The sequence below is a fragment of the Furipterus horrens genome, unplaced genomic scaffold (genome assembly GCF_987537825.1).
Source record: "Furipterus horrens unplaced genomic scaffold, mFurHor1.1.pri manual_scaffold_2, whole genome shotgun sequence".
NCBI classification, from domain to species: Eukaryota; Metazoa; Chordata; class Mammalia; order Chiroptera; family Furipteridae; genus Furipterus; species Furipterus horrens.
This window is the reverse complement of record NW_028327172.1, coordinates 99294914-99318709: the sequence shown is the minus strand read 5'-3', so window position 1 is coordinate 99318709 and position 23796 is coordinate 99294914. Positions and strand designations below refer to the sequence as shown.

Genomic DNA, 23796 nt, shown 5'->3' with positions numbered 1-23796 from the left:
AGGACTTCCATGGTGTCACGACTTATAATTAAGTCTTTTGTCCATTTTGAGTTTATTGCTACTTTTTCTTTATTTAAAATGTCTTTTTAGGAAAAGTGGGACTTTCTACCTTTTTAATTGTAAAATGTACCAGGGGAGGGGGAAGCCAAAAAAATCAGGAATTTCTTTATTAAAAATTGTGTATTTATTCTTATATATTTAAACTTCAGTCATTTTCAAAGTACCCACCATTTGATGCAATAATACCTATTGAGACATTTTTTCCCACTGCTCAAAACAGTTTTTGAGCTCATTGAATTTGATGCCAGTTAGTGCCAGTGCTATTTTTTGTTTCACCTCTTCCACATTGGCCAAATGCTTCTCTTTGAGGACTTTTTTTCATCCAGGGAAACAAAAAAAAAGTCACTCAGGGCAAAATCAGGTGAATAGGGAGGGTAGGGCATGGGGCCATGCCATTTCGGTTAAAAACTGCTGAATACTCAGCAAGTGTGTGCAGGTGCGCTCATAAATCACCCATGATGAAATGGGCAAACGCTTTCAAAGCGTCTTTACAAAAATTCACTGAAGCCGCATGCACCTCTCACAACAATACCTGCTGGTACACTGATACAGATGGGTTCCTAGAACCTCTACTACCAGGGGCCAGTCCTCCAGAAAATAATTCTGGGAGTTTTGTGTTCCCCTTTCATACATAACAATATTTTGACTATTTTAAACATATATTTCAGTGGCAAAAGTATATTCACATTGTTGTACAACGTTCACATTATCCATCTCCTCCCATCACCTTATTAAACTTATCTTCCATCTCTATCTCTCCTTCCTTCATTTCTTTTCTTTTCTTTTTTAATTTAAAAAACTTTTTTAAAAGATTTTATTTATTTACTTTTAGAAAGATGGGAAGGGAGGGAGAAAGAGAATGAGAGAAACATCAATGTGTTAGACACATTGATCGGTTGCCTCTCTCATGCCCCCAACTGGGGACCTGGTCCACATCACAGGCATGTGCCCTTACTGGGAATTGAACCAGTGACCTTTTGGTTTGCAGGTCTGTACTCAGTCTACCGAGCTATACCAGGCAGGATCCTTTTCTTTTTATTTTTTCTGGAGGAGATTATGTCCTTTCTTCTCTTCTTCCCTTCCTTCTAGCTTTTTTTATTTGCCATTTTTTGAATGTAAAAAATACATAACATAAACTTTACCATCTTAACCATTTTAAGTGAGCAGTACAGTGTGTTAACTACATGCATATTGTTGTGCACCAGATTTCTCAAACGTTTTTATCTTGTAAAACTGAAACTATTGAACAACTACCTGTTTTTCTCTCCTAACCCCTGGTGATCATATTCTACTTCCTGTTTCTTTGACTTTGACTACTTTATTTTTTCACTTTTTGTATTTTTACAAATTATAAGAGAAAGTTTACTTAGAAAGTCAGAGGAAGAAAAAGTGAGTCGTAGAAGAAATGGGCTCAGGAAACAAGTTACAGCAAAAACACACCCTTGGAGGTTAGGAGAAAGTGAGATGTGCACCTTTAGAGAGATGGTGGGAGAGATTCAGGAGTGCGGAGTTCAGGTGTGTAGGGGGGTCAGGAGAGGGAGGTGGGGTGGGAACATGAATGTGAGCCCTGGGGATAGAAAGGAGTGGGGAAAGGTACAGGTATGCTTTGTGGAGAGAGCCTCTGACTTTTATTACTTTAGATATCTCAAATATGGAATCACACAGTTTTTTTCTTTTTGTGATGGGGTATTTTTCACTTAGTATAATGTCCGTATGTTGTAGTATATGACAGGCTGAATAATGTTTCATCGTATATATACACACCACATTTTCTTCAGCCATTCATCTATCAGTGGACATAGATTGCTTTCACCTCTTGGTTGTTGTGAATAATGCTGCAATAAATATTTATGTGCAAAAATGTCTTTTGAGATCCTGGCTTTCCTTGAAGGTGCAGGCAACTTTGATCTACATGTACTATTGCTCTATGTAAGAAGACAGATGCAAAAAAAAAAAAAAAAAGCTTGAGCTATTGCAAGCATTCTACATTTCTTCCCCAAAATCCCTGAAAAACAGTGTTAATCAGTCTTCTCCCAGGAGAGTGTGAGGGATGGAGAGACTGGAAGTGTTCTTCCTTTGCTCTTCCCTCTTACAGAATGCAATGAAAATGCCCTCTCTTTGGCCGTAATTGGTAGAAGTCAGTGTCATCCTCAAATGTCTTTGGGTTACCATCATTGACGCTATAGAATTTTGTTATTTTTGTGATTGTCTTTAGAAATGTGAATTATTTACCTAAATGTCCAAGTCTTGATATATCAACTTAACTTTTTTTAGTATATTTTATTGATTATGCTGTTACAGTTGTCCCAATTTCTTTCCCTTTGCCGCCCTCTACCCAGTACCCACTGGTACTGGTACCCTCCAGCAATCCCACACTGCTTAGTTCATGTCCATGGGTCGTATGTGTAAGTTCTTTGGCTTCTCACTCTCCTGTACTATTCTTAATATAGTATTAATTGAAACTTTTATGCAATCTTAAATTATACATTTATATTTTTAATTTTTATCTTTCCAATATTATATCTTTCAATTTTTGTAAATGACATAATCAAGATTTAAAAATATTTTTATTATGTTCAGTAGCAATATTTAAGTTTTCTTTATTTGTTTTGGATGATTTAAAAAACTGACAACTAAGCACTGGCTGCTGTGGCTCAGTGGATTGAGGATCGCCCTTCGGCCAGGTGTAGCTGGTTGGATTCCCAGTCAGGGCACATGACTAGGTTGGACGTCAGGTCCCCAGTTGGGGGCGTGAGTGAGAGGCAATCACACAGTAATGTTTCTCTCCTTCTCTTTCTCCTTTTCCCCCTCTAAAAATAAATAAACAAACAAACAAATAAATAAATTATTAAAAAAATAAAAATAAAAAACTGATGACTAGCAAACAGCATTTACATTATTATAATTATGTAACATTATAACATTAATATTACATAGAACTAAATAAATGAGTAAACCTAATCATCATATAAAACTCAGTTTAGGTCTTGCTTTTGGGTTCAGTTTTCTCAAACTTTCCTAGAACTTGTGCTTTTGCCCTTCTGTGAAGTTCTATATCATGTGTGGTATTATCTGCACCTCATTTAGCACTTATATGTGCTCATTTTATCCAGTTATATTTTCATGTTAAGTTTCTGAAGGATAGTGATTTGTATTTTATGTCTTAGCATTTTCTGTAATGTCTCATATAACAAACCCTTTGAATATATTAGATATTTAATAAGACAAGTTTGTGTAAAGTCCATAATCTTTGTATAAAAATTACTGAGTATAAAGAACCTAATTTGTTCCTGTATTTTCTTCTTTACCTATATTTTTATGAATACGTTAATTAGATATTAACTGTCTACTTGCTATATACAAGGCAGATATTGGGTACTTTAGGCCATATAAGAATAAAGCAGACACAGAACCTTCCTTGTAAGTGTAGAGGAGGCACAACTTTGCATCTCCCTTTCTAGGTTTTTCAACCTGGTCTGAGAATGAAGTTGACATAAGACAGATTAACAGGAGAAAAGTATACAGATTTTTACATGTACATGGAAGCTCCAGAGGAAAATGATAACTCAAAGAAGTAGTAAGACCTAGGCTGAACAAATGGCAATTGTAGGAAAGTAAAAATAGAGAGAGACTCGAGGGAGATAATTGTTATTTAACAAGTTTTTTTGTACAGATTTCTCTTGGCCTTAATTCTCATCACTGGTGATAAGAATGTTGCTTTACTCTTGGTATAGGGAGAGCAGCACTCATGGGAGTTTCAGCTCCTACTTTCAGAAAGGAAAGAAGAGGTCAGAGTGCCTTTCTGTTCCTGCTCATTTTCAAGTCTTTAGCTCAAAATAATCATTATGCCAAATGGCATACTTTGGAAGAGTGGCATATTTAGCCATCCTCTAAAACTTTAGGCCTAGACCAGAACATGAGGCAAATACATATAACTAACTTAATAGTTGAATCAAAAAAGATATATAATACACTGAAGGCATGTGGGGTGGAAGAGGAGACGTTTGCCTGGGCCTTGGAAAGAAGTAGCATTGAGTATGTGGAAGTTAGTAAAATCAAGTAGATTAGAAATTGTAGGACACATTTTATCTAGAAGATGGGTTTTGTGAAGAGAATAAATATTGAAGACTGGGGTCAGATAGTGGAGTATGGGAGAGTGTGTCCACTAATTTTATCCAAAGGTTATACATTTAGGTCACAGACCTTTCTGTAAGCATGTTTATAATGAACATGTTTTCTGATCACATCCTTATGTTCAAACTGACTACTTTGCTCATTTGTTCTTTTATAGTTTGGAGGCAAATTGGTTACCTTTGAGAATGTCAAAATGCAGTCTCAGCAGGGAGCTGAGCAGCAACAGCAGCAGCACGTGTTCATCAGCCAGGTTGTAACAGAAAAGGAATTCCTCAGCCGATCAGACCAACTTCAGCAGGTCATGCAGTCACAAGGCTTTGTCAATTATTGTCAGAAAAAAATTGATACTTCTCAGTCGGAGTTTGAAAAAAACGTGTGGTCCTTTTTGAAGGTAAAGTTGGTATTAAAACAATTTTATTTCATTATCTGCAAGTTTAACTGTTCCCATTATAGTCTAAATCTGTCTTCCTATTAAAGAAACAGTTGGAAGAATGTGATGTTAGGAATCTCAGGATGAAATTAAGAAAACCTTATGAACCTAACTTTTTATGTCAAGAGTTCTTTGTCTTCTTCGAAAAGCCTAATGTGAAGTACTTTTTTTAATAGGTAAAAAACAATATAAGAGAAAGACATAATATTCACCAAGCCTATTTTAAATTGGAACATAGAGCTTAGTATACTAAAAACAAAAGTATAATAAAAAATAGAATATATATTTTTTATAGTAGATCCAGTTAAAGAAAATGGGAAAATATGGAAGAGGTATAGGGAAGAGAGATTGGAGGCATTCCTCATTCCTTTTACTGAATTGCATTTATGACAGTAAAATAACAGAATTTTTGGTTAGTCATTTGCCTCCACTGGAATATATTTCTTTTTAAAAATATTTTTGCATTAAAAAATTTTTTTATAAATTTTTAATTTTTAAATTTATTTTTAGAGAAGGGGAAGGGAGGGAGAAAGAGATGGAGAGAAACAATGATGTGTGAGAGACACATCAATCAGTTGCCTGTCATGTACCCCAAACTGGGGACCTGGCCCGAAATCCAGGCATGTGTCCTGACTGGGAATCAAACCAGCAACCCTTTGGTTTACAGGCCGGCACTCAGTCCATTGAACCACACCAGCCAGGGCTGGAATGTCTTATTTCTTGATAATGAATTTTCCAAAGAAGAGAGATCTTGAATACAATAAGGTTAAATTCTAAAATTATAGTTTATTTTTTTAACAGTTTATTTTTATTTATTTTAGAGAGATAGGAAAGGAGGGAAAGAGGGAGAGAAACATCAGTGTGTGAGAGAAATGGTGTGCAAGAGAAACATTAATCGGTTGCCTCTTGTACACCCCCAACTGGGGACCTGACCTGCAACCCAGGATTGTGCCCTGATTGGTAATCGAATCAGCAACCTTTCAAATCTCAGGCCAGCACTCAATCCACTGAGCCACACCAGCCAGGGCTACATTTTATTTATTTATTTTTTTAAGTATTAATTTTAGGGAAGAGTTTTAGGGTATTGACTGTTTCACATAGTGTGAGTTTTGCATTCACATAGCCTTTAGACATGAGTTGCTTTTTTCCCCCCCACAAATTATAGTTTATGAGTAAGCTTTATTCAACTAGGATAATTACTAGTATACTTATTTTAAAAATTACTTATTTAAAGGAAAACTATTCTTTGGATTTTTTTCTTACAGTGAACCTTCTAGTTGATAGAGTAGACTTTAGATACTTTAAAATTCTATTTGAAATTTGATCAGTTAATTAAAAGTTAGGCCTTTATATACTGGTCCTTGTTTCAAGAATATGTCTTTTTAAAGGTAAACTTTGAGGATGATTCTCGTGGAAAATACCTTGAACTTCTGGGATACAGAAAAGAAGACCTAGGAAAAAAGGTAAACTTTTGGAAAAGTGAAAAGGTTGTGCTTATACAAGTAAAATATTTATGTAGAATAGATTTCTTAAAATAAAATTCTACACAAATTATCTTAATCATTCAAGAAATATGTAATAAGAATTTGTCTGTGATTGCCAAAGTTTTGAATACATATTGTTAAATATAAAATTCCACTTATACTTGGAATTTGAAGCTCCCAGAATCACCTTCAATTCAAACTTGACTTAAAGAGCTGTGTCAGGGAGGATTGGGCTTTGAATGATGAGAGGCTGTGAACCTCAAATACTGGAAATAACACAGATTTTAAGAGGGTGTGTAACCAATGGCTTGGGGGGAATAGAGAGAGAGAGAAACTGTTTGAGATCATCCCACATTCAGTAGAGCTTAAGTAATGAAAAATGGTACTATTTTAAGCTATCAAAAATTTCCAACCTAGCTGTTAATGCTTTAGCCCACAATTACCAAATTGTATACTGTTTCAGCTAACAAGTAACTAATAAATATTTTGGAACAAGGGAGATTTATTACACTGAACCTGAATAAACAAAAAGTCCAAGTGATTTGTTTAACATTTTAATTTAAAAAAAGATTCCCTTATAAAAAGAGGAAGTTATATTCCAGTTTTATAGTTTTCTTCTCTAAGGGGGCTTAATTATTCTGCAGTGTTGACGTGAACAGTGGTAAAAGCACTGACTTTGGAAACTTTGAAGGAAATATTGTAGATTCTTTGTGTAATTAATATTAGCCCTTGTCATTCTTTGAAAATGACTGAAGTCTGTAACATTGCATGGTTGTCACATACACAGTACAGGTTGTATACTGCATATCTAGGCATGCCGAGCACACCCTTTGATGTCAGACAGTCTTGGAGTCACATCATGCATAGCTCCACTGCTTATTGGCTATGTGTCTGTGATCACTTCTTTAGATTTTTAAATATTTAACTGTAGTTTACATTTCTTGATGCTATAACTTCTTTAGGTTTTTAAGAGATTAATATGAAAACTCTACTGCATACCAGATAGCAAAAATTGAGGATATAGAATTTAATTGTCAGAACATTTTTTTTTTAATTGATTTTAGAAAGAGAGGGGAAGGGGGTGCGGGGTGAGAGAGAGGGAGAAAGGAAGGAAGGAAGGAAGGAAGGAAGAAGGAAGGAAGGAAGGAAGGAAGGAAAGGAAAGAAGGAAGGAAGGAAGGAAGGAAGAAAAGGAAGGAAGGAAGGAAGAAAAAAAACATCGATTTGTTTTTCCACTCATTTATGCATTCATTGGTTGATTCTTTTATGTGCCCTGACTGGGGTTCTAACCTACAACCTTGGCATATTGGGATGATGCTCTAACCAACTGAGCTGTCCAGCAAGGGCTTCAAAATACTTCTTAATAGCAGTTCTCTCCATAGTGAGTACCTGAAGAAATATTTTTAAAAAAATAATTATAGTTATTTTATTTAAAACAAGAAGAAAACATGCTTGTCTTGAAGTTTTGACATTGAACATGAGAGTGAGATGACATGTGAACAATGGAACACCTCGTAATAGAAACTAGGACCACTGAGAATCAGTTTTGTGCAGATTTTATTCTTTTCTTAAAAATACTACCTTTGATTTGAACTTCTGTGTATTTTTGCCAATGAGAATGGAATAAAAGGTGAACATTTGCAATATATATTGAAATAGAATTCCATTTAGTAGGTGAGTTGTTTGTTTGTTTCAGATTGCTTTGGCCTTGAACAAAGTGGATGGATCTGATGTGGTAAGAATGCCTTTAAAAATAGCTCCCTTCTAAAATTTTGGTTTAGATGATAACAAAGAAAGAAATGTAATTTAAGAAATTCGGGGCCAAGTTGGAGGCATAAATACATGCGCTGCTTCTCCTCACAACTAAGAAGAAATTTACAACCACTTCAAAACTAAAAAAAAAAAAAAAAAAAATGCAGAAAATCAAAAAAATCAAAACTACAGGGAAGTTCAGCAAGAAATAAAGAAATAACCAGAAAGGTAGGAAGGCAGAGCTGTGGCTGCAGGGGGAGCGGTGCTTCTCGGCAGCACCGTTAGAGGCCGCACAGCTTGTGGGAGAGCGGCGGGCGGGTGTGGCTAGCAGCAACCCTGACAAAAAAACAGTCATACTGATTAAACCTAAGAAATGATTCAAGCCCCAAACTAGACCACACAGCTTGCAGGTCCAGAGACTGGGAAAATAGAGCCGCATTACTTCTGACTGTGAAAGCAAGTGGGGGCGGGGGCGCAGGAAGAAACTGAGTCTCAAAAAGGAGGCAGCTTGCTTATTACAGAAAGGGGAAGAGGTGCCTGGAAAAGCTGTGGCAACCAACACTTTTCCCTCTCAGACCCCTCCCGGACATACAGCACCAAAACACGGTGAACCAGGTCACCAGCACTAAGGAATACCTAAGGCTCCACCCCCTATAACGTAAGAGGTACGATAGCCCTTGCCCAAATCACAGAGGCAAACATAGAAAGATGAGACAGAGAAGTATGACCCAGAAGCGGGGGCAGATCAAGGTCCCAGTGGCACAACTAAGCAATGAGCAGATAGTATGCCTAACGGATGAGGAGATAGACAACTTAGCAGAAGCACTGTTTAAGGCATTGGTGATTAGGGTGCTCACAAATCTAACAACAAAGATTAAACAGGACAGGGAAAGAATGAAGGCTATCCTGGCTGAAATGAAGGAAAATCCGTATGAAACAAGTGGTGAAGGAAAGGAAACCAGGGTTCAAATCAGCAAATTGGAACATAATGAAGAAACAAACAGTCAACCAGTACAGAAGGAGGAAATGAGAATTTAAAAAAATGAGGAGAGGCTTAGAAATCTCTGGGACAGCTATAAACATGCCAACATCCAAATCATAGGGTTGCCAGAAGGTGAATGAAGAGGGAGAGCAAGAAATTGAAAAATTATGTGAAAAAATAATGAAGAAAACTTCCCTAATTTGGGGAAGGAAATGGACGTACAGGTCCAGGAAGCACAGAAAGTCCCAAACAAACTAGACCCAGGGAGGTCCACACCAAGACACATCATAATCAAAATGCCAAAGGTTAAGGATAAGAAAGAATCTTAAAAGCAGCAAGAGAGAAGAGGAGAATTACTTACAAAGGGGTACCTATAAGATTGTCAGCTGATTTCTCAAGAGAAACTTTGCAGGCAAGAAGGGACTGGAAGGAAATATTCAAAGTGATGAAAAGCAAGGACCTACAACCAAGATTACTCTATCCAGCAAAGCTGTCATTCAGAATGGAAGGGCAGATGAAGTGCTTCCCAGACAAGGTAAAGCTGAAGAAGTTCATCATCACCAAGCCATTATTATATGAAATGTTGAACTTATTTAAGAAAAAGGATATCAAAACTATGAACATTAAAATGAAAACAGTATCAACTATCAACAACAGAAGCTAGGGAATGGAACAAAGGTAAACTAAGCAGACAACTAGAGTGGGAACAGAATCAGGTATGGGGAGCATGTGTGGGGAGAGCACCTGGGAGGAGGAAGGGGGAGAGGGAGGGAAATGGTGCAGGAATTAAGAAACATGGTAGGAGGGTTGGGGAATGGACAGGGGGATGTTGAGAAGAGCATTATGCACAACCCATGGACATGGACTAAGGGTGGGGGGTTGCTGGAGGGAGGGGGGTTGCTGGGTGGAGGGGAGCAAAGAAAAGAAATTGGGACAACTATAACAGCATAATCAATAAAACATACCAAAAAAAAAAAAAAAAGAAATATACAGGGCTGTAACTATATTGTCAATAATATATTTAGATAAAAAATGTAGTAATTTCTATAAAAAATTTGTTTTATTGCTTTATGGTATGAAAATAAATGCAGATTGTAGATATTTTAACAAGTGAATAAATTCTCATTTTAAAGTAGTCTAAATATACTGGTAGAGCATTCGTTACTCTTAATGGTATATGACTTTCACAAAAGAGGAAAAACTAATTCAACGACTGCTCAGGTACTTAAAGTTAGGACCTTTGTTACTGAGGGGACATTTAGTAGGAAAGAAAGGAAAGGTCTCAGCTGTAATGGCTCTTTGCTTTTCTTCTAATGGTGTGTCTCAAAGAAACTTACTTAGTGTTGCTTATGATTAAACTAGCTCTGAATGTTGTTTATTGGGTCTTTTTCACTAATAACCTTTTAATGCTACATACTTCAACTTCTTCTGCAATTATTTTGTGTACCAAAGGCTCTTAAAGATTCTGATCAAGTAGCACAGAGTGATGGGGAGGAGAGCCCTGCTGCTGAAGAGCAGCTCTCGGGAGAGGTACTTATAGTTTTCATTTTTAATTACATTGGAAAAATACGTGCTATTTTTTTTAATCACCATTGAAATATAAAAAGTTTTCCTATTTGTTTCAAAATAAAGATGGAATGTATTGTTTTCTTAGAGCTGTTTAGGGTATGAGTCTGTTCACTAGTTTGACAGAAGTATCATCTCTGAAATCTTTAGTTTTCTGACCTAGCTTCTAGATTATATGATTTAAAGTTAACAGCTGATGTGGGATGTACTTAATTTGGCCAGATGGACATTATGATGTCAAACTGAAAAGAGATTTTATTCAGAAATCCACACTTCAATGTATGTAAAGTTAATGTTTTTTCTTCGCACATTAATACTTAGGGCCCACTCTCACTGGAATAGGCTTCTGAATTAGTCTCTTGAATTTTGGAGTTCAAGTAAAGAATATTTCACTAAATAAACTGTCACGATTATTATAAACATATTCTGAGTTGTATTTGAAAATTTTTACAACTAAATGAGTCCTTGAACACAGGTTGCACCATTAATTTCTTTGCTTTTAATTTTTTTTCTTTTTTTTAACCACTAACAAAATTCTGTAATTACTTTTCTTGCTTTTTAATTATATATTATCTTGGAAAATTAATCAACAAGTCCTTTTTCTCATCTCACCTTTGACTTTTTCATTGTTCTTTGTGATACGGGAATATCATCATCATTAACATCTTTCTTGGAAGTCGGTCTTCTAGCATTTATTTAACTTGAGAATAAAGGATATGGGTAAAATCTAAACAAAAAATTTGAACTAATTTTGAGAATACCAAGACAAAATAGTAGGATACATTAAAAAAATATACTTTCAGCCCTGACCAGTGTGGCCCAGTTGGTTGGATGTTGTCCTGTAAAGTGAAGGGTTGCCGGTTTGATTCCCAGTCAGGGTACATGCCTGGGTTGCAGGTTCTATTTTTGGTTGGGCTCCTGTGGGAGGCAACAGATCGATGTTTCTCTCCTTTTCCTCCCTCCCTTCCCCTTTCTCTAAAAATAAATAAGTAAAAAATTTTTTTTTAAAGAAATGTTCCTTCATGTATGTACAACTAGATTAACTATGTATTATCAGATAGAAAGTCATTTGGAAATAATACATATTTAACAAAGTCAGGGGACATCAGAGAAGGAAAACTCTGACTCCAAAAAACCTCCGCTGCCTTGCGGCATACCTCTTTAGGGGAAAGGCTAAGGGAGTAAACCCCGACAGAAAATCCGGAGCCGGAGTCCCTAAGGCGGTTTGACGTTGTAGTCAACACCGGCAACTCCTGCGGCGCACCTGAACCCAAGCTGTATCGACTCCGTCTTTCCCTTGGATCCTTCAGCTGCGAAGAGAGGGGGGGGTCTGCTGCATGGGCAACAGCAGACCCTCCATATTACCCTGCCCAGGCTCTGTAGCTTCAGCGTCATCGCAAGATGTCGATTCAACACGGGAGGAGACAGATACCATGTCACTCCCGAGTCGGACTGCACAGCCATTCTCGGCGGTGCAGATAGACTCTTAAGAAGCTACACCATCGTCTCTCGAGACGGACGGCTGCCGACGACGATGAGTCACCAGTGTGTAATTTCAGAGTATTTGGAAAAATTTTGTTTAAGGAGATAAAATCTCCCCCTTTACTTTAATGATGCTATTTGTTTATCAAACATAGTCCATTATACATTAAAAATACTCATCATGTAATGTGCATTTCTTGGCCTTATGTGTATTTCAGAAGTTCATAAATAAAGGTTTATCAATTGTTTTTAGAAAGCAAATCTGAAAAGTTGAGTTTAAAGAAAGAAGAGATTCTTTTGGTAAGTTTGTTAGTGAGTATAATCAGATCAGTATCTGATTTATTTCTTAAAATGTAAATTACTTAAGTTTTGATATTTTGAGTTTTTAAATTCTAAATGCTTTTTAGTTGGGAAAAGATTTAAGGATGTAGGTATTTTCCTGTAATAGTCCATATTAACTATAATTAAGCATTATTTACATATCATATTATGCTGTGCTCTACACTAAAATTGTGGAGTCCAAAAATGCCCCTACTTTACATTCAGATGTGTAGATAACAAAAGTGCAGAAGATAGGTCTTTTATCTCACACAAGACAGCCATGCTTTTCTTTAAAATTTTCTTGGTAATCTCTTTCATATATATTTTTTAAAATTTTAAAGGTTTTATTTATTTTTAGAGAGAGGGGAAGGGAGGGAGAAGGAAAAGGAGAAAAACATCAATGTGAAAGAGAAACATCAATCATCTGCCTCTCATATGTGCCCCAGCTGGGGATCAAACTGCAATCCAGGCACATGCCCTGAGGAGAATCGAACTGGTAACTTCTTGCTCTGCGGAAGGATGTCCAACCAACTGAGCCACACTGGTCAGGACTGATATATTTTATCTTTTGTTTTCTTTTGAATTTTTATGCATAAAAGAGAAGGCATATATGCCTCCATTATACTTCTTTTCTCCTAAAAAAATACTGAATTTATATTTACTCAGTGTTAAAACATAGTCTCAGAAATATATATCAGAACTGTATATATTTTTACCAGATAATCTGTTCTGGGTATGACTAATTCAAGAGGACACAAAATCTAAAATTGTGGTATATTCATAAACAATCTGTTTATATTGCATTTACATAAGGACACTAAGGATTTTTTTTTCATATTGCATGTTTCAAGCTACTCTTACTTGAGGTATCTAAGAAAACTACGATTGTTCAGTTTCAATAACCTGTGAGCTACCAATAATGCATATGTATACTTCAGTTTATTTAACCTTACTTCTGATAATCTTGGCTTTTATTTATGATTGTATAATAGGAGTTAATCCTTAGGGAAGTTGTAGATCTTAAGTGTATACTTGGATCTGAGCACTTTCTAGAATAACTTGACATTTTATCCCTTCAGTAGGTGAAAAATCATATATAAATTTTGTTTTGCTAGTAAATTATTCCACAGTGTCATTCTACTAAATTGTTGCCCTTTCATCTCTTTAGCACATCAAAGAGGAAAAACAAGAATTTGAATTTTTACCTTCAACTGGAGGACCATTTAATATCTCCATCAGTGGAGGTAAGAACCTGTTGGTTTTTTACTTCTGATTTTTTTAAACCATTTGAAAGCATATAGTTCTTAAGTTTAAGTTAGAAATATTTTGCCGAAGGTGGTAGAGGGTTAAGAAGAATTCAGTTATCATTTAGTATATGTAATTAGTGCCTTAGGAATGGTGCAATATTCTCGCACTTATGTGGTAGAAACTGTATGATCTTTATTATTCCAGTTTAAGCACTCTGGAAAATTATCATACCTGATTTTACTTACATGCTGTTGGTATATTTCCACAGATCTCAACAACTTGTGTTAAAAATTAATCACCAGTAATATTCAGAAATTAGAATTTTTTTCTCCTTTGTGTTTGCATGTAAAAATTGATATGTGTAGTATTTTTTTCTTGTAACAAAAAATTATTTAACTTGGGTGTTTTATTTCTTCATTGCAGATATCGATGGTTTAATTACTCAGGCTTTGTTGACGGGTAACTTTGAGAGTGCTGTTGACCTTTGTTTACATGATAACCGCATGGCTGATGCCATAATATTGGCCATAGCAGGTGGACAAGAACTCTTGGCTCGAACTCAGAAAAAATACTTTGCAAAATCCCAAAGCAAAATTACCAGGGTATGTTATTTTAAAAATAGATAAACAATAACTTTTATCTGATTATAAAAGCAATACAGTCTTATTAAAGATGATTGAAATGCAGAAAACAGTAAACAACAAAACCCATCCATAATTTCTTGACCCAGAAATAGTTATTGTCGATAGTTTGGCATGATTATTCCAATTTTTGTTCTTTAAAAATTTTTTATTTATTTATTGACTTTAGAGAGAGAGAGAGAAGAAGGAAGAGAAACATCAATTTGATGTTCTGCTTATTGATGCATTTATTAGTTCATTCCTGTATGTGCCTGACTGGTGATCAAACCGGTGATAAACCATGGCATATAGGGACAATGCTCTGACAAAATGAGTTATCTGGCCAGGCAATTGTTTTTTGCATATAGAATTTTTAAAATGAATAATACTTTACACGTTCTTTTATTGTAGAAAAGATACAATATAGAAATTTTTTCTTATCCTTACCCAAGGACATCTTTTCACTGCTTTTAGAAAGAGGAAGTAGTAGAGAATAATATAAGTTGGCTACCTCATAGGCTCCTCAACTGGAAATCAAACCCACAGCCTAGTATGTGCCCTGATTAGGAATCAAACCCACAGTCTATTAGTGTACTGTACAGTGTTCCAACCAAATGAACCACACTGGGCAGGACTAGACCATTTTAAAGATAAAAATTTAACACCCTCTAATTCTCCTATCAGATTGGTATCTTTCAATCTCAGATTGATTCTAATTTTTCATATCTCTTTCTATGTATTTGTAGAACTTTTGAAAACAGAGTCAGGACCATATATATGTATATGTGTGTGATTTTGCTTATAGATATTGTCACAAACACTTTCCCATATTATTAAAGATTCTTACAAAAATTTTTAATTGGTCTATAGTATTATATAGCAAGGATATATTTTTCCCTTATTTGGGGTGTTTAGGTAGTTTCTGATATTCTTCTACTACTGGCAAGTTAGTGATAAATATCCTTGTTATGCCTAAAGATCAGTGAGAATTTCTAATTATTTAATGAGATGATAGTCCTAGGAAAGGAATTTCTGGTTAAGAGGGTCTAAACATTTTTAAGCCACTGCTTGATGGTATTAAAATTCTTTTAATAAAAGTTGTCCCAGGGTTCAGTCCTTTTAGCACTGGTTGCCATCAGTCTCCTCAGCCTTGTCTCTTGTCACTTTCTCCCCTGTTATCTTTTAGCCACACTGGCTACCTTTCAGTTCATCACATGTTCCATGTGCCTTTCTCTCTTGGGACTTGCACTTAGTGTTCCCTTGGCCTGGAATTTTTTTTTTTTTTCTCCTTCTTGACAAAGTTAATTCTGACTTCATATCAACTGTCTGTATGCTCAGAAAGTTTTTCTTGATCCATCAGACCAGGTTATGACTTCCTGTTAAACATTTTGATAACACTATATACTTTTTCTTTTCAGAATTCTATAAAGTATGTTTGTGTGATCTTTTTTATTTTTTAAGGAAAAATAATACCATACTCTATGTCAGTTGGTTGAAGGATATATTTCACTTTGCTTCTGCTTTATTCTACATGAAATACTATGAATAATACTAGTTTTTGAAATATATGGTTGATTAGCTAGAGTTAATTTTTATTAATATACCAAAGGTTTTTAATTTTCCTTTTCTTTTCCTTTCCTAAGCTAATTACTGCAGTGGTGATGAAGAACTGGAAAGAGATTGTTGAGTCTTGTGACCTTAAAAATTGGAGAGAGGCTTTAGCTGCAGTATTGACTTACGCTAAGCCTGATGAATTTTCAGCCCTTTGTGGTAAGAAAATGAACTTTATATCATGTATGTGGTATGCTATGTTGTAAATAAAATTGACATGTATTATTAGAAATTTTCGATCTGGTCAAGATGGAGGTGTAGGTAAACACACCTCATCTCTGTGCACAACTAGAGCAAAAATTACAGCTAGACTACAACACAAATATCCGGAATTGTCAGAAAATTGAGCTGTATGGAAGTCTGACAACCAAGGATTTAAAGAAGCCACATTCATCCAGAAGGATAGGAAGGACGGAATCACAGATACAGGTGGAATGGTGCGGAGATGTGGAACAGGAGGTCCCACATCCACATGTGATAGTTAAAAATTGGGAGGCATACCTTGGGAGTGAGCGACACCAGCCCCATACAAGACCACTCAGCCCTGGGTTCCAATGCCAGGAAGATAAGTCCCCATTACTCTGGCTGTAAAAACCAATGGAGATGGGGACAGCCGAAGAAACTGTTGGATTCTCAGGAGACTCCTCTTAAAGGTCCTGCAACCAACCTAGGTCTTATGCAGACTCATCCCCTCTGAGATTCAGAACCAGGGCAACAGCTGGAAGGGCACCAATGGCATATGGGAAGAAACTGAAGTGACTGGCAACAGGGCAAGTGTAGGGAAACAGCTTCTGCCTCGGCAAAACTCCAGAGGTGAGGCAGCAGCATTGTCCCTTCTCTGAGCCCTCTCCTACACAGCGCCACAGAGTGAAGACACAGGTTGTCCCACCCTGCAGCAATTACCTAAGGCTCCATACGATACAATATACAGGTGCCGTTTTCTACAATAAACCATGCAGCTAAGACAGGGAGTCAAAGCAGCTCTACCTAATACACAGAAATAAACACAGGGACGCTGCTAAAATGAGACAAAGAAACATGGCCCATATGAAAGAACAGATCAAAACTTCAGAAAAATAACTAAATGAAATGGAGATAAGCAGATGAAGAGTTTAAAACACTGGTTATTAGGATGCTCAAGGAACTCGTTGGATACTTCAACAGCATAAAGAAGACCCAGGCAGAAGTGAAGGTTACATTAAATGAAATAAAGAAAAATCATCAGGGAACCAACAGCAGGGGGGATGAAGCCAAGAATCAAATCAGTGATTTGGAACAAAAGGAAGAAAAATGCATTCAGTCAGAACAGCAAGAAGAAAATATTTTTTTAAATGAGGATAGGTTAATGAGCCTCTGGAATATCTCCAAACGTACCAACATCCGAATCATAGGCATGCCAGAAGGAGAGGTGGAAGAGCAGGAAATTGAAAACTTATGTGAGAAAATAATAAAAGAAAAATTCCTTAATTTGGTGAAGGAAATAGACATGCAAGTCTAGAAAGCCCTGAGAGTCCCAAACAAGATGGACCCAAAGAGGATCACACCAAGACACATCATAATTAAAATGTCAGAGGTTAAAGGTAAAGAGAGAATCTTAAAAGCAAGAGAAAAGAGAGTTACCTACAAAGGAATTCCCATAAGAGTGTCAGCTGATTTATCAAAAGAAAAAGTTTGCAGGCAAGAAGGGGATGGCAAGAAGTATTCAAAGTGATGAAAAGCAAGGACTTACAACCAAGATTACTCCATCCAGCAAAGCTATCATTTAGAATGGAAAGACAGATGAAATGCTTCCCAGACAAGGTAAAGCTAAAGGAGTTCATCATCACCAAGCCATTATTACATGAAATGCTAAAGGGAATTATATAAGAAAAGGAAGATTAAAACTGTGAACATTAAAATCGCAATAAATTCACTATCAACAATTGAATATAAAAAAACAAACTAAACAAACAAGCAGACCAGGAACAGAATCATAGATATAGAGATCACTTGGAGGGTTATCAGTTGGGAGGGGGATGAGGGAGAATGGAGGACAAAAGTACAGGGATTAAGAAGCATAATTGGTAGATACAAAATAGACGGGGGGATGTTAAGAACAGTATAGGAAATGGAGAAGCCGAAGAACTGGGTGAAGGGAGACAAAAGGGGAAAACTGGGACGACTGTAACAGCATGATCAATAAAATATATTTTTAAAAAAATAGAAATTCCTAAATCACAAACGTGTGTTTAGTTTAGCCTCTTGAAACTATATTTATGTATGATTTTTAAAAATTATGTGATCTTGGAGGAAAAAAATTTTTCATAAACCTACCAGTCACAAATAAGAAAAAGTTCTCGTTTGAATGTTTTTTCCAGAATTATTAGCTACATTACTTCTCCATATCTAGTTATTATTTTTAATAATACTGTTTAATGATTTTGATTTCATACAGGCGGGACTTGGAATCTTGTCTCTGCCACTTACTAGCTGTACAACTTAGTCAAAACCGCTTTCTAAGCCTTGGTCTATTCTTATGTAAAATGGCACATAATAAGCTCTCATTTAATAAATGTTAGCTTCAAAAAATCAATAATTATAGCCCTGACTGGGGTGGCTTAGTGGGTTTCATGTCATCCCGTAAACTGAAAGGTTCCTGGTTTGAAACTAGGTCAGGGCACATGCCTGGATTGTGGGCCAGGTTCCCAGCTGGGGGCGTGCAAGAGGCAACTGATTGATGTTTCTCTCACACATGAATGTTTCTCTCCCTCTCTTTCTCACTCCCTTCCCCTCATTCTAAAAATAAATAAATAAAATCTTCAAAATAAGTTTAATAATTAGAACATTTCAGTAGAAATTACATTGAAGGCCATGACTAAACTGGTGACTAAGAAATAATATTTATTTGTAAGAACGGAAACTTCAGTTGCTTAATATAAAAGGAACAGTAATTTGCCAGCTTGAAATGTTATGAGGATATGAAAATTAAGATATTAACTTTATTATTATAAATAAGTTATAGTAATTGTAGCTATCATTGGTGTTTATTTCAGTTGTGCCATATTTTAGACCACTGCTTACAAAAGCATCTGATGTGATAAAATGGAGTTAAATGATTAGGATTTTTGTGTACAAATATTGTTTCCATTTATTATTTTTCTAACATAATTAATATAAATCCATTCTATAGCTAGGCATAGAATCTTTGAAGTCATTTATTATATTCAGTTTGTCACACTTTCATTCATTTGACAAATAAATATTTACTGAGCATTTACATGGCACAGTGATTTTGTTTCTACCTTCTCACTGGTTGTGAAGTTTATACGTATTTCTGAAAATGTTATTGGGCTGCTCATAATCTCATATACAAATTGCATTGGATATAATCTTATTTCATTTTTCGTTTGATCTGTAGATCTTTTGGGAACCAGGCTTGAAAGTGAAGGTGATAGCCTCCTGCAGACTCAAGCATGTCTCTGCTATATTTGTGCAGGGAATGTAGAGAAGTTAGTTGCATGTTGGACTAAAGCTCAAGATGGAAGCAACCCTTTGTCACTTCAGGTTAGTATCTTTGAAACAAAGGGTACTTCCTTTTTAGTTGTCTTTTACTCTACTTATAGTCTGGACATTGATTTTTTTTCTAGTTTCTTGCTTTCACCCTTAGTTATTTACAGTTTAGAAGTTCTTTTGCTGGATAATTATGTATATTTATTGCTGCATTTGGATGGACAAAGTTTGAGATGGTGGAATAATTTAATGGGGTCACAATTGTTTGTAAAAGCAAGGTTGTGATATAGTACTTTAGTGGGAGAAGTAGGTGGCAAGAGCATGAAAACAGCCCTTGCTTTACCTCTTTTTCCCCATGATCTTCTCTCTTCCTCCAGTGATCCTGTCTGCTTTGGGCAAAGAAATAAGCAATGTGGGGTAACAAATGGGAGGCATTCCTAGTACCAATAGAGAATCTTCATGGGGAATGAAAGTAGGAGGTCAGTGTATTCCCATGTAGCACTAATACATGGACCAGTGAGGAAGTAAAAAATTATTCTCAGGCACTGAGTAATTTATAAGTTTAAATTTTTTACCCTAAGCATTTAATCAGCAAAGTCTCATGATATTTCAGTCTGATATTTCTTTTCTTTTTTCTTTTTTTTCTGGAAAAAGAGGTTTTTCTCAGGAGGTTTGTTGCTTTAAAGATTACTCTGTTGAAACTGAAAATCTGGTAGAAAATCCAGGTTTTTTTTCTATGTGCTTCTCAGAGAAAATACACTTGTTTCACTGTTCTGGTGTTGTATATTTATAAAGGACAGTAGGTAGGACGTTCCTGTGCTTTGTACATGAAGCATAGCTCCTCATTGTTGAAAGAATTGGTGTTGAAGAACAATATGAGAAACTTTGGGTTGAAATAGTAATTCTCTTTGTAGGTCACCTTGTGATAGTACTATTTTTATAATATAGGTAGTATGATGTTTTCACTGATAGTTTCTCCTATACTTGCTGGAACCCAATTTTCTGCCTTCGGACATCAGCCTATCACTTGTACTTTGGATTTTTGCCTATTTTAGCTCACAAATATCTGGCAGTTTAAGGATGTTTAGAAGAATGTGGTAACCTGTGCCTATTCATGAGTGAGAGAACTTCTTCCTTCTTACTTTTTCAGTTACCTAAATGGTGGTAAACCCTTCCAGACCTTTCTAAGAAAGTTGATAATAGATACTGTTCTTTTCGTAGGTTTGGAAATCTTAGTAATTCTTCATCTTCTCCTGTTTCCTCTCATACACATCTTGATATCTTTGTCTTTCTCCTTGACTCTTCTTTCTTTTTCTCACTTAGGATCTGATTGAGAAAGTTGTCATCCTACGAAAAGCTGTACAACTCACCCAAACCATGGACAGTAATACTGTAGGAGTTCTCTTGGCTGAGAAGATGAGTCAATATGCCAATTTGTTGGCAGCTCAGGGCAGTATTGCTGCAGCCTTGGCTTTTCTTCCGGAAAGCACCAACCAGGTAATTAGAATTGGTCATTTTTCTTCTTTTAATATATGAGTAAGGTGAGTCTAGTAGATAGCACTCGGTATTAAATGTGAACATACTAGTAGGTGGAATGTTTTGAAGCGGTTGAACTTCTGTCACCTGACTACATAAGTCTGACAATTCTTCAAGGATCATTTTAGGAGCACCCAAGCTGTGCCAAAGAGATAGTCTGCTGTTGTAATATGATAAGAGTACTTTGTGCAGAGGGTCATAGTATTTGAGGAAATAAATGGGAAAAGGACTAACTTTGTTTCTTAAGCCAGATGCTACTTCTGTGTACAAGGGCCTTTGTAGGAATCTTCTATGTTGAAAAGTTCTAATCAGACTGGTGGGTTGCAATTTCAAAATTCCCACAAGTTCCATCTCAAATATTTGGGAAGAAGTTCATTCTGTATACCATTTCAGTCTGATACAATCTATGGACACGTTTATTTTTAGAGTAATCAAGGCAGAGAGAACTACACTGTATTCCTAATTTAGTTTCTTATTTTGTGTGCAGTAAAACGCAGAGTTTTTCATGTTATTGGTTTTAATTCAGTTCAATGACTGAGTATACAGTGATAGGCAAGAATGCCTAGACTCTTTCCTTGAGGGCGTTTCCAAACACAGAATGACCATAGATGAATAAAGATAGGATTCCACAAGAGCAGAGTGCTGTGATAGAGGTTGTAGTGCTGTGGGACCACAGAAGATGGAAACCTAAAACCCATAATGGGGCACAGGTGGGAGTCAAGGTGGGGTTTGAAGAAAGTTTTCCACAAGCAGGGTATTTATATCTGTGCTGTGTGTCTGATAGAGCTTTTTTAGAGCCTTGCAGGTATTTTATTTCTATACTTTTTATTGTGAACTTTATTCTGTTCTTATGGATTTTTTTTAGTTAAAATTGTTTTCAGTATTTTGTCTGTTCTTGTGAATTATTAATTTCATTGAATAAAAACACATTTGTGTTCCAGGACTGTGGAAGTATAACTCTTCAGTTGGTTTTATATATACTTACATGTATATATGAGGAGACAACTCATATCTTTCTAAATTATTAATAAGAATATTGTGTAGAATAGAAACTTAGACTTTACAATGACTTTGGCTTAATAGTTTTATATGACTTTTTACTTAATAAAGTCTCATTTTTATTGATATATAAGACTCTTTTTAAAATTTTAAGACTAACTTAATCTAAGATCTTTAGATCTCCTAGCCTTAAAATTAAACTCTCTTTTCAATACCATTTATAACTACATACTTTTTCTACACATTATTCTTTATGATTTTCTTTGGATTTTTAAATAACATTCCTTATGCAAATATCATAATAAAAAATTTTTTTACTTATTTATTTTTAGAGAGAGGGGAAGGAAGGGAAAAAGGGAGAGAAACATCAACATATGAGAGAAACATCAGTCGGTTGCCTCTTGTGCCCTAACTGGGGACTAACCTGCAACGCAGGCATGTGCCCTGACTAGGAATTGAACTGGCGACCCTTTGCTCCATGGGAGCAATCAACTGAGCCATGCTGGTCAGGGCGCAAATATAATCATTTAAAAAAAATTGTTTTTATTAAATATCATCATTTTGATGTTACTTCCTCTTATGTGTCTCAGTAGACCCTTAATATTTTCTGAGACTTTGTGATATCATTATAGTATACAATTATCCTCCATAAAAGACAATAATGAATACCTCTGATGTTTAAATGATATGAATTTATAGAAATATATTATTTTTAAAGGTATTAAAATGAATTTTTGCTGAAACATTTCAGCATTGCTTTTTTTGTTGTTAATATAGAGCATGTATATAGTCAGCTCATACTGTATAGATATAATCTGTATAAGCTTCTGAGTTTTACATCTTACTCTCTTATTTCAGATATCTTTTTAAATTAATTTTTGCCTCTTTCTCAGATCACTATTTTCTTTCATCACCATCTTTAGCAGTTGATTCTCTTTGGGGACCTTTTATTCCCTACAAAGAAACAAAGTTATATTTTTTAACTACTTTTGTGATTTGTGAGCATTACTCAACTGCAAGAAAACAACAAAGGAGCAGTGAGTGATTAGAAGTGAGGTTGATCTTGCATGCTACCATGTGGTAGGCATAGTTCAAATCACTGCCTCAGTTAAATTACAAGTTACACTGTAGATTATGGACCTTTGGTATCAGTCTTGAGTATTAAAAACCATGATGTCAGAACCCGATGTGCTAAGGTCTATTGTAGAATATGTAGCATATGAACAAAAATATATGAATGATCAAGCTTACTATAAGAAAATTAACATGCTGTCATATACTTGGGTGAACTCTTAACAATTTGCATTGTTTTCTTCCATTGCTTCTTATAGCCAAATATTGTGCAGCTTCGTGACAGACTTTGTAGAGCACAAGGAGAGTCTGTACCAGGACAGGAATCACCTAAAGTACCTTATGAGAGGCAGCAGCTGCCCAAGGGCAGGCCTGGGCCAATTGCTGGCCACATACAGATGCCAAGAGTTCCAGCTCAACAATACTATCCTCATGTGAGTGATATGGTCCAGAGTAGTTTTATGTATTTCTGTTCAAACTGGTGATTTTAGTTTGTTGGGTAAGAAACCTTATCTGCTATGATAAAACTAGACAAGGTATTGTTTCAGTAGTTATATTCTTTATATTCTTCTAAGTGTTATTTAAGATGTTTTTAAAAATTATCCCTTTAATCTAATCTAATAGATCATATTTTAGATACAAATTAAGCTCTCCAGGGAGATTTCTTATTTCTCCATCACTCAAACTTTTCTTACACATGTACATCTGTTCTTGAAAAGTCTACAATTTGATTCATCTGACAAACTGTAAGTAAAGTGGTGGCAATAATTTTTTTAGTTAATCATATGAAATATTTTTATAAAAGTTTTTTTTTGAGTATTCTTTTCTAAATCATTAGTGTAGGTTTACTGTGTCTTCTGTATCAGCACAATATAAAAATATTGAGAATACACACTTTTTGGAGGAAGGTGAGTGACCAGCAATTTATGAAGTTGTAAGTCACAGGGATATGAATATGATTAATATGTTTCATTTATTTATTAAATTAAAATCACCAAGCGTTAGTGTCAAA

The 23796-nt window shown here is 35.5% G+C and overlaps 1 protein-coding gene across 20 annotated transcripts in view; it reads left to right on the top strand.

Moving 5' to 3' along the window:
• SEC31A (SEC31 homolog A, COPII component) overlaps positions 1-23796 on the top strand; it is a 96570-nt gene that overhangs the window by 41932 nt on the left and 30842 nt on the right. For 14 of the 20 annotated variants that reach the window (XM_090266213.1, XM_090266210.1, XM_090266212.1 and 11 more), the window contains 10 exons: positions 4352-4585; positions 6013-6087; positions 7804-7842; positions 10294-10371; positions 13379-13454; positions 13882-14060; positions 15722-15848; positions 19087-19232; positions 20502-20675; positions 23045-23218. In XM_090266213.1, coding sequence (XP_090122339.1) covers positions 4352-4585; positions 6013-6087; positions 7804-7842; positions 10294-10371; positions 13379-13454; positions 13882-14060; positions 15722-15848; positions 19087-19232; positions 20502-20675; positions 23045-23218 — 1302 coding nt within the window. The remainder of the gene's footprint in view (positions 1-4351; positions 4586-6012; positions 6088-7803; positions 7843-10293; positions 10372-13378; positions 13455-13881; positions 14061-15721; positions 15849-19086; positions 19233-20501; positions 20676-23044; positions 23219-23796) is intronic. The other 6 variants (XM_090266219.1, XM_090266216.1, XM_090266224.1 and 3 more) reach the window with 1 other exon arrangement.